We start from the raw sequence: 12,005 nt of genomic DNA, 5'->3' as shown, positions 1-12,005 counted from the left end.
CAATAATCACAAAGAGGAAGATTTATTGTGCAGCAACAATACATACTGATCTTCCTATAATTATGGAGATATTCACAGATTCCCCTAATGCTCGTTCAGCAAATATGGTCATCTTATGCCTGGTGTACTGATCATTAAACACAGTATTCTGAAAAACTCCTCTATATTTCTATTATATGCCGTTAGAACCCCAGTTTGATGTATGTTGAATATAGTTTATCCTCCATGTCACTGAAACATCTACTATCTGTATTTCTCTACTGTTTTATTTAATTTTTCCATATCTTATTTCCAGTATATTCATTCTATTGTAATTGTGCCAGTTGACTATGTAACTCATCCATTGAATTTCAAATTTCATATATAAATTTTACTTTCTCTCCTAAAAGTTCCATTTTGTTCTCTTTCCAAATAGTCTCTTATATTTTCATACTTCCAATAATATCTTTTATTTAAATATAGTAAACATACTTATTTAAATTATCTAATTAAATATAATTTTGCTAGACAGACACTATAATTGGATGTCATTGCTGACTCTTGCTCAAGATGTCTTATTTATTTGTGTGTTTAGTACTTTTTGATCTCAAATTCATATTTCTTTAAACTTATCTGTGGGAAACATTGATACTTGAGATTAAAATGTGCTCTTTGAAATTATTAATATTGCTTCTGTCAGATACTTTGGAGGTAATACCAGCCCAGAATCCCTTTAAACAAAAATTTTGGCTTGGGGGTTTTGGGATTACAGTAATAATAAGATTTAGGTTCTATACGTATATAAGTAAAAGTATGAAATTAAGAATTATCAGGGGAAATTTTTTTTCTCTTTCTCTGCCCTAAACTAAAGCTGAGATATGTGTGTAATTCAGTGTCTTGCTGTGTGGAGCAGATTTTTCTAGTTTGCCCTCTGAAAATGGTACCCTTTATTGGATGAGTGTCCCATTTTTAGTGTCATGGGGGTTGATTCGAATCCAACTTTACACACTGTCTTTTCCCCTATTTCTCATATATATGCTCATTAAAACTCAGGGTTTAGGTTACAAGGGATTAGTAGACCCCTCCTGGGAAAATGGTTTTCCATTTTGTTTTTTCTAAACATATAGCACACCTTATTATCAAAACCACCTTTTAAAAAATACTTATACGCAAGTCTTAGTTACTCTAGCTTATCACAGGCCAGTTCTTCTAAAATCCTAAACAATTTCATTTGCTTTTAAAAATGCTTGTCATATGATCGAATTTTCCCATAAATCAGGCATGGTATTTGATAGCTAATACTTATTGAGTGAGTATTATGTTCCAGGTGCTATTCTGGATCCTTTCATGTTTTATCTCATTTAAATTTATCCAACAGCCTTATCAGAGGTGAACTCTTACTATTTCCATTATTTTTGTTTGTAATACTTTTTAATCAGAGATTCATCAATTTGATCAAGTGTGTATTATCTATCTGTTTTAAACATCTTAATCCTAAGTGTCTGAAAAGAGTATCACAATGAAAGTGAAATTCAACAGAGTTTAAAGGAATCTGTGCACAGATTTTTTCAATGAAAAGATTTTGGAAAATCTAAACTAAACTAAGTCAAACTGAAACTAATCAAAAATTTTAGAAAGTATATAGAAAACTATTAAATATTTCCATGGAAGACAATTTCAGTGAATTTTCTAAATTGTTTTTATTGAGATGTAATTGACATAGTGTATAAGACTAAGGGGATGTTCCTGTACAAGGCCACTCTTTTAGGACAGGGAGTTTTTTTGCCTAATTTATAGAAACAAATACCAAAAATCAAACAAAATGAGGGGACAGAGGAACATACCTCAAACAAAACAAAAGGACAAAACATCAGGAAAAGGACTAAATAGCATGAAGCAAACTACCTGATAAAGAATTCAAAGTAATGGTAATAAAGTGAGGAGAGTGAAAAAACTCAGTGAGAACTTCAACAAAAAGAGAGAAAATATAAAAAAGAATCAGTCAATATGCAATAACTTAAATGAAACACACACTAGAAAGGAATCAACAGCAGATAAGAGGATGCAAAGCAATGGATCAGCAATTTAAAAGGCAGGGTAATGGAAAACACACAAGCTGAATAGCAAAAAGAAAACAATTTTAAAAATGAGGATATGTTAAGGAACCTCTGGGACAACACTAAGCACACCAATATTCACCTTACAAGGGTCCCAGAAGGAGAACAGAACCTGGGGGAAACATGAAATCAGCACTAGCCTGGGGAAGGAAACAGGTATCTGGGTCCAGAAAGCACAGAGAACCCCAAAGAAGATGAACCCAACGAGGTCAACACTAAATTCATAGTAATTAAAATGTCAAAGATTAAAGATAAAAAGAATCTTAAAAGCAAGTGAAAATCAATAACTTACATATAAGGGAAACCCCATAATTCTATCCGCTGATTTTTCAGCAGAAACTTTATAGGTCAGAAGGGAGGGGCATGATATATTCAAAATGCTGAAAAGAAAAATTCTATAAACAAGAATACTTTACCTGAAAAGGTAGATTATTTTTCAATTTTTTAATTCAGAATTGACAGAGAGGTAAAGAGTTTTTCAGACAAACTGAAGCTAAAGGAATCCATCAACACTAAGATGGCATTACAATAAATATTAAAGTGACTTCTCTAAGCAGAGAAGAAAAGGCCATAAGTAGAAGAAATTCTGAATAGAAAAAATTTTACTAGTAAAAGCAAATATATAGTAAAAATGGTAGATGAATCACTTGAAAGCTAGTATAAAGTTTAAAATTCAAAAGTAGTAAAGTCAAATATATCTAAAAAATTAGCTAAGGGAATCTCAAAATTAAACGATGTCAAATATGACATCATATACATAAATACAAAGTACAGTGCTTTTCAAATGTGTTCCAATTTAAGCAACCACTAACACACACTGTTATATACCTCCAATGTTATATATGCATCTCACAGTAAGCACAAATCAAAGACCTATAATAAATAAACAAAAAATAAAGAGAAAGAAATCCAAGCATAATACAAAAAACATCATCAATCACCAGATTGGATAGTAAATGAAGAGGAAAACAACAGAGAAGAACTACAAAAATGAGAAAGTAATTAACAAAATTGCAATGAGTACATATCTATCAATGATTATTCTCAATGTAAAGGCTCTAAATGTTCCAATCAAAATACTGGCGTGACTGAATCAATGAGAAAGCAAGACTTATGTTTATGTTACCAATAGAAGTCTACCCAAGAAAGAAGAAAAATCCCAAATGAATAACCTAATCTTGCATTTAAAATAAATATAAAAAGAAGAACAAGTAAATCCCAAAGTTAGTAGAAGGAAAGAAATAATAAAGATCAGAGTGGAAATAAGTGAAATGCAGACTTAAAAATAGAAAGAAAAAATTAATTAAACTCAGAGATGGATCTTTGAAAAAATTTTAAGACCTTGAGAACTTTTAGCCAGACTCATTAAGAAAAAGAGCTCAAAGAAATAAAACCAGAAATTAAAGATATGTTACAACCAACACTGCAAAAATATAAAGGATATAAAATATTACTCTGAAAATCTTTATCCTAACAAGTTGGGTAACCTAGAAGAATGGATACATTCCTAAAAACATTCAACCTTCCCAGACTGAACCTGGAAGATACAGAAATCTGTACAGACCAGTTACCAGTGAGGAAATTGAATCAGCAATCAAAACTCCCTACAAACAAAATTGAGGATGAGTTGGCTTCACAGGTGAATTCCACCAAATATTTAATGAAGAGTTAATACCTTTTTCAAACTACTGAAAGAAGAAGAAGGAATGTTTCCTATTGCATTCTATACAAGCAGTATTACCCTGATACCAAAACCAGACAAAGACACTGCAAAAAGAGAAAAGAAAATCACAGGCCATATCCCTGATGACCGAAAACTGAAAAAAATCCCCCCCCAAATATTAGCAAACTAAATTCATAAATACATTAAAAGGATCATTCACCATGACCAAGTGGAATTTATTCCAGAGATCCAAGGATGGTTCAATAGCCAGAAATCAGTGTTAATAAAAGGATAACAATATGGTCACTTCAATAATACAAATAGAAAACTATTCAAATAGAAAAAATTCAAAACCATTCATGATAAAAACTCTACACAAAGTGGATATAGAAGGAACATATTTCGATAAACCCACAGCTAACATCATACTCAGTGGTGCAAATCTAAAAGCACTTCCTCTAAGATTAGGAACAAGACAAAAATATTCTCTCACTACTTTTATTCAGCATAGATCTGGAAGTCCTAGTGACAGCAATCAGAAAAGGAAAAAGAAAGGTAACCAAATTGTTAAGGAAGAAGTATAATTGTCACCATTAGCAGATGGCATATTACTATATATATAAAATCCTAAAGATTCCACCAAAAATATGCTAAAACTAATAAATGAGTTCAGTAAAGTTGCACAATACAAAATCAACAGAAAAATCTGTTACATTTCTATATAGAAATAAACTAGCAGAAAGAGAAATTAGAAAACCATCCCAATTTACGACTGCATCAAAAAGAATAAAATACCTAAGAATAAATTTAACCAAGGAGGTCAAAAACCCATACTTTGAAACTATAAGCCACTGAAGAAAGAATGTGAAGACAGCACAAATAAATGGAAAGATACAACATGCTCATGGATTGGAAGAAATAATATCGTTAAAAGGTGCACTCTATCCAAAATAGTCTACAGATTCAATGCCATCCTTATCAAAATACCAGTGGCATTTTTCACAGAACTAGAACAAGTAATCCTAAAATTTGCATGAAACCACAATAGACTCTGTATAGCTGAAGCTATTCTGAAAAAGAAGAGCAAAGCTGGAGGTATCATGCTTTCTAATTTCGAACTATACTGCAAAGCTATGAGTAATCAAAATAGCATGATACTAGCACAGAAACAGACACATGGATGAATAGAACAGAATAGAGAGCCCAGAACTAAACTCCTTCATGTACAGTCAACTAATAGTTGAATAGGAAGGCAAGACAACCCAATAGAAAAAAGATAATCTCTTCAACAAATGGTGTTGGATAATCACATGCATAATAATGAAACTGGACAGCTGTCTTCCTCAACTCACAAAAATTTACCATGAGTAGGTTAAAGATTTGAAAAAAAAACACCTGAAATCATATATTTTTTCCTTCTCCTAAAAGATACTGAGCAAGCTTCTTGTCATTGGTGTTGGCAATTATTTTGTTTGGATATGGAATAAGCAACAAACACAAAAATGACCAAAAATCAAACTGAAAAGTATTTACACAGCAAAAGAAACAATCAATAAAATGGGAAGGCAACATAGACAATGGGAGAAAATATATACAAACCATACATCAGAAAATATTTGCAAACCATATATCAGATAAGGGCTTGATATCCAATATGTGTAAAAATTCATACAACTCAATAACAAAATAAGAACTAAACCAATTTTTAAAATGGACAGTGGAAGTAAATAGATATTTTTTAAGAAGACATACAAATGACCAACAGGTCTATGAAAAGGAGCTCAACATCACTCATCTCCAAGGACATGCAATGAAAACAAAATGAGATAACAAATATAGGTTAGATACCTTAGGTATTTAATAGGACACTTCTGTTAGAATGGACAAAATCAGGAAGAGAAGAGATAACAAATATTTGTGAATATGTGGAGAAAGGCAATCCTTATATATTATTGCTGGGAAGGTAATTGTTTTGGTCACTATTAAAAACATTATGGAGCTTCCTTAAAAATTCACAAATAGAACTACCGTATGATCTAGCAAATCCACGTCTGGGTATATATCAAATGGAAATAAAAATGGAATGTCTACAAGTTCTGCACCCTCATGTTTATGGCAGCATTATTCACAATAGCCAAGATATGGAAACTACCTAAGTGTTCGTCAGTGGATGTATGAAGACATGATAAATACATACAGTGGATTTTTATTTAGCATTGGGGGTGCAGGATATCCTGCCAGTTTGGACATCATGGATGGAACTTGATAGCATTGTGCTAAGTGAGATAAACCAGACAGAGAAAGACAAATACTGTAGGATATCACTGGTATGTGGAAGATCAAAAAGTCTAACTCATAGAAACAGAGAGTAGAATGATGCTTCCAGGGGCAGGGGAATTGGAGAGATATTGTTAAAGGGTACAAATTTAAAACTAGAAGATAAGTAAATCTGGAAATATAATGTGCACCATTGTGATACTAATGGACAACACTGTATTATAAACCTAACAGAGGTCTGTCTCCTAAGGAAGCCCTTGACCTTAGAAACAGACTTCCCACACATTATTATACATTTTGAAAGAGAAGTGCTTCAAAGAGGATGCCTATGGCTGCCCAGGGGCCACACAACCTTTATTCATACTGTATTCTCTCCATGGCATGGGGAATGCCCTCACATACTTTCCCAGAGGTGCAATAATTCCCTGTCTCTCAATCCTGTCCATGTGGAATCTCATGGAAGGTTTGGAAAAGCCTTCAAATACCTCTTCACTTACAATCCTTTCTTTGAAATAATTCGTGTCACTCATCAAAATTGAGGCCCAAAACAACATTGAGAACCCAAATGAATCTCTAAGAAAAATACGTAAATGTGATGACATCCATTTCATATCAGCTTGTTCATTTCTAAGTAATCTCACGAATCAATTGTTATTATTGCTACACATTTTCTTACTCTGTCTCACCAGCCCATAACCACCAAATATTGAATGACCTCCTTCAGATACTGAAAACTGGCCATGGTTGAGAACCCTGAATATCCCACTGCTTATTTTCTATCTGGGCCCTTGAAGCTTCCTGGAAAATATCATCATAAAACTACAAGTAACCATTCTACTCCATCTGTTCTATCACCTCACTCAACCATAAATCTCTAGAACATAAAATTTAAACAGAAAATAGGAATGGATGTATTCCAGTTTTCCATATTTGTTCTTAGTCTCTGCAATATTGAATATCGAGTAACTTTATTGTTACAATGCATTCTCACAATAAACATGAACGGATGCTTGAAATATGAGAAACATTTTGATAGTGTGAACCTATATGTTCACCAAGGTAAATTTTCTAGATTTAATGGGACAGAAGAGAGGTTAGAGTCCCACAATATCAGAAATTGCTACTGGTTTGTGACATAGATTTTGAATACCACCTCTCATCAGAAATCATTTGAATCATAACCAAATGGCACTGAAGGGATGACAGGCTTCATTGTTTCTCCTTGGATTCAAATCACACCCTCTTTCTATGGACTATAGCTGGTGGAAAACAGGATGTGACCAAAACCTTATTTGGCAATCAGCACTGAACAAAGTCTTAGACAAACATCAGCTCTCTCAGACAACTCTTTCCAGGAGGCGTAACCAGGACGATTCTATAGCCTTGTTTCTGTCCAAACGCACACCCCTCCCACGGTCCATTCCCATTCTGGTCAGAAATACAGAATATGGATCTCCATTGTGTCTGGATTATGCTCCATCAGAACATTTGGGATACAGGGTTTTAATATTCCCGGGGCCTCCACCAGGTATTTCTCCTTTAGGATATTGAACAGGGCTTTATTTCAGAAGAAAAAAGAATCAACAAGTTTCTGAATCTTGATGTTTTGCAAACATTTGTGGGTAGATTAAATGATGAGGCCACTTTTCACATAGGGTGTGAGTAATGAAGTTTCAAGACTTAAAAAATGTTGTGCTTGTGTGGCATTGAATAAGCTGTTGGTGCTTTTTGCCATAGTACCTGTCAAATCAGCCTTCTTTGCCCAAAGGTAGTATGAATTTTGCTATAGTCAATTCATGGCCTCAGTATTGTAGGTTAAATTGACTCTGATAGGACAAATCTGTGATAAATCTTGGAATATGTGAAATCAGCAATACCTTCCTTTCTTTTGCAACCTCTTCAAGGCACCTTTGATTTCCCTGTTCCTTAGACTGTAAATCAAAGGATTCAACATGGGAATCATCATTGCATAGAAGACCGATGCAAATCTGTCAAAGTTGGAAGACCTGCCAGAGCTGGACCTCAAATAGACAAACATGCCAGAAGTATAGAAGAGGGAAACTGCTGTCAGGTGAGAAGCACAGGTGTTGAAAGCCTTGGACCTGCCTTTAGCTGTAGTGATCTTCATAATGGAGATGACGATATAGCCATAGGATATCATGACAACAAGGGCATTTATTATCCCAAAGATCATTGCTAATATAGCAAGTAAAAGTTGGGCAAAGAAAGTGTCAGTGCAGGACAGGACTAACAGTTGAGGCATGTCACAGAAGAAGTGGTGGATGACATTAGGCCCACAGAAGTGGAGTTGAAGAATGGCACACACTTGGAATACAGAAGCACAGATTCCAGCCATATAGGATCCCAGCACCATCCCAACACAGAGGGTGGGTGACATGACTGATGAATAGAGAAGTGGATTACAAATGGCAGCATAGCGGTCATAGGCCATGGCTGTCATGAGGCAAGACTCACTCAGTCCCATGGTTGAACAAAGGAAGTACTGAACAGCACAACCCACTAGAGTGATAGTATGCTGTTCCTGGAAGAAGTCAGAGAGCATCTTGGGGGCTGTGGAGGTCACATAGCAGATGTCTAGGAAGGACAGGTTGCAGAGGAAGAAGTACATGGGTGTGTGGAGTTGGGAATCCATCCTTATTAAGATGATGAGGCTCAGGTTCCAAGTCAGAGTTGTAACGTAGATCACCAGGAACACAACAAAGAACACTACTTCGATTCTGGGAAAATCTGAAAACCCCAGGAGAATGAAGTGGGTGATCTCTGTAATATTTCCTCTTCTAATCATAGCCTTGGTGCTCCTGGGATCAGAAAAGAGACAAGAGTATGCACTGCTGACTCAAGTAAAATGTGACAGCATTAAAATTCTTCTGTGTGCCAGTTTTTCCCTCTAGTGAGCACTGGAAAAGAAATGCTTCACTGTCCTGGTGGAAACGCTGCAATTTATAATCCTGAATTTTCAAGCAGGACCTACTCAGTGCTGTGGGTTCTCAATTAATGCATGAGTTTCCATGAGAATCGAAAGAGGTATTTAAAAATTTGAGTGAGGATATTTAAAAACAATACAAAACTGTGATAATCTTACAACGAGATCATTGATTAAAATTAACGTTTTCTAAGAACCTCTATTCTATAACTGCAGCTTACTGATAATAAAAGTGTATGTGGCATCAATCTGGGTTAAAATTGAAATAGTCCTTCTGGCCCAACATTGTCATCCTGATTGTCTTGTATGAGGGTTTCAGCCCCAGGCAAGTTCACTCTTGGTTCGGTAAGACCGAAAAATGACAATGGAACATTCTAGGGCTGAAAGGGTTTATGGCCAACTTTATTCTACAGAGACGGGTCAAATGCTGGAATCCCATCCACCTCAGCACATCTGCATGCAGCAAGCTGGCCTGCCTGTGAGTCTCTCCAGCCCAGCAGCCAATAGGCATCATTACCTCGGGGCCGACCTAGATTCGGACCTCCAAGAGAAGCACATCAAGTCACCTGGGGCCATGAAGACACAACCGGTAAATGATTTCATATCAGGCTTGCTTGAATTTGAGTCTCCTTAGGTCACCTGACAACCAATATCACGCTGTGACGGGCCTTGATGCAGAGAAAGAGTCCAAGAGGGTAATTTCTATTCTCAAGTACTTCATAGGTTTAGTTCACATTTTCTGTTGACGCGGTCAGCTGGTCAGAACTTACTGATGGAATCATAATAGACACACTGTTGGTTTTGCTCCATGAATTTCTGACCTTCCTTGAAATGAAAGAGTGAATCACTGAGAATCGCCAAGAAAACTTTGACGAAGATTAATAATGAAAGGGACTTGAAATGAACAAACATGCAAAACCCCAACCAGGAATAGATCATAAACACACCGGACAACCTGGTGGTTGACATAAGGGGTGGGGGATTAGGTGAAATAGGTGATGGGATAAAGAGGTACAAACTTCCAATTATAAAATAAATAATTCATGGTATGAAAAGTACTGCATAGTGAATAGAGTCAATAATAGTACGGTGACAGGTGGTCAACACATTTATCATGGTAAAAATTTCATAAAACATAAAAGGGTTGAATCCCTATGCTGCACACCTGAAACTAATATACTATATGTCAAGTATACTGTAATTTTTAAAAATGAAAAAGATTTAAATATAAAAAACTGAAGAAGTAAATAAAAAGCCTTGTACTTTCAGATAGTAAAAAGTTTAATAAACATGAATAATTTATGATTCTTGTAGAAATAGAAAAGCATCATAAGAACATACAGAAATTGTGGAAAAAATGGAAATATTAGTAAAAACTGAATATACGATAAAATTAGAACTTCCTTTCAAGTTAGTATTTCAATTGACAGCGATGAATAAACACTTATTTTGCCTTTACATAATCTTGGGATGGGAACAATCTATCTGAAATACAACACCAAAAGAGAAAACATGGAAGAAAATACTATTCGACAATTTAAAATATGGTTATGGCAGTAAAACCCACCTAAGTAAAATACTCTTGAAACACAGTTGCTGAATTGGGAAAAAAGAGTCACAAAACATAAAAAAGACAATGTAGTAATGCCTTTAATATAAAAAGCAAAAATTCAAAAATGATACACATTGCCATATATTGCTGATGATTGCACAAAATAGTTCCACCTTGCTAGAAGAAAAAAAATGCTTTATATAATCTCTCTCTCTCTCACACACACACCCATGAACCAATTACAAATACCAAAATAATGAGTGGTATGATTTTGATTTTCTTTATACTTGTATTTTCAGTTTTCTTCAACTCCTATGTTTATAATTAGAAAATCTATTAAGATACATAAATCCATAATCCTTAATCGTTAGCACAGAGAGACAGAGGGAGAGTGAGAGAGAGGGAAAATGATGGAGAAAGAATGAGAGGAAGGACTTTCAGACTTCCCTGACTTTTATTTCCTGGCGTAGGACTCTTAGCCAGTTATTACCCTCTCTGTGCTACAGTTGCCTCATGTATACAGGGGACTATAGTGCTTACCGCCTCATGGGGTTGCTGCAAGGATTGAATAACATAAAGGGCTTAAAACAGTAAGAGCTAAATAAATGTTAGCAATTATCATTCCCACTGTCTTTCCTCTCTGTGAAAGAAAAATAAGGCAGAGCTAATATGGAAGCATCAGGGACTCTTCATATAGTTATTACTGAAACAGATGGTCTCTAACCCAAGAATATTGTTAATAAATGATCATCTTTGTTTCTGTCTTGTTTTGCTCTATTATCTCCCACTCAATGGATCATCAACTCCTGATGCCACTTTTTATGTTCCATTACCACCAAACGCAGCTGAAATGATAATACTGATGATGTACAGTACATGGCCTAGTGGAGCTGTTTATTTAATAATAATCTGGTATACTAATATTACTAATAATCGCATTTAACAGTAAATACATATTGACTATACTAATAAATGGTTCTTTGAAGCTGTTTTGGACATGGAAGTAAAAATATCCTACTTTGTTTCATCTCAACTGTGTTTATATGAACTTGGAAATCTTTCTGCTACTCTTTGAATAGAGTGCTGCCATGTCATTCATTTCTCAAATGTTTTATCCAAGAGGAGTTAGATTCAATGAAAATGTTTTGGAAATATGGACTGCCAGACATACCATCTCCAAAAATACTAACATAATAGATCAAACCTGTGAAAATAATTCAAGCTTTGATCAAGCAGTTGCACTAAAATTCTTTACTTTATTACATTCTGGGAACAGAGGCATCCATAACTAAATGCATTCTGCCTAACCCATCAGGGGCCCAAAAAGATTGAGGAGTGGTGGGTTGTTTTACTTATTCATGATAAAACTGACCCTGAAAACATATAGTTTAAAATCTGGTAAGCTAAAAAAAAGGGGGACACATTCTAAATATAATCACTCTTTTTAATTAATTTTTTCCATGTGTTCACTAA

At 34.8% G+C, this 12,005-nt stretch overlaps 1 protein-coding gene across 1 annotated transcript; it reads right to left on the bottom strand.

Moving 5' to 3' along the window:
- Positions 1-7,903: 7,903 nt before the first annotated feature.
- On the bottom strand, positions 7,904-8,842 carry LOC108387525 (olfactory receptor 5AN1-like). Its single transcript, XM_037024405.2, has one exon. The coding sequence runs from the start codon at positions 8,840-8,842 to the stop codon at positions 7,904-7,906; it is 939 nt and encodes a 312-aa protein (XP_036880300.2).
- Between the last annotated feature and the right edge of the window lie 3,163 nt (positions 8,843-12,005).

The sequence above is a fragment of the Manis javanica genome, chromosome 11, assembly GCF_040802235.1.
Source record: "Manis javanica isolate MJ-LG chromosome 11, MJ_LKY, whole genome shotgun sequence".
Taxonomy (NCBI): domain Eukaryota; kingdom Metazoa; phylum Chordata; class Mammalia; order Pholidota; family Manidae; genus Manis; species Manis javanica.
Note: the sequence above shows the minus strand (reverse complement) of the source record. Positions and strands in the feature narration are given on the sequence as shown.

What these genes read in the sequence shown, in the direction of transcription:
- LOC108387525 (XM_037024405.2), bottom strand. Translation starts at nt 8,842, where the DNA reads ATGATTAGAAGAGGAAATATTACAGAGATCACCCACTTCATTCTCCTG.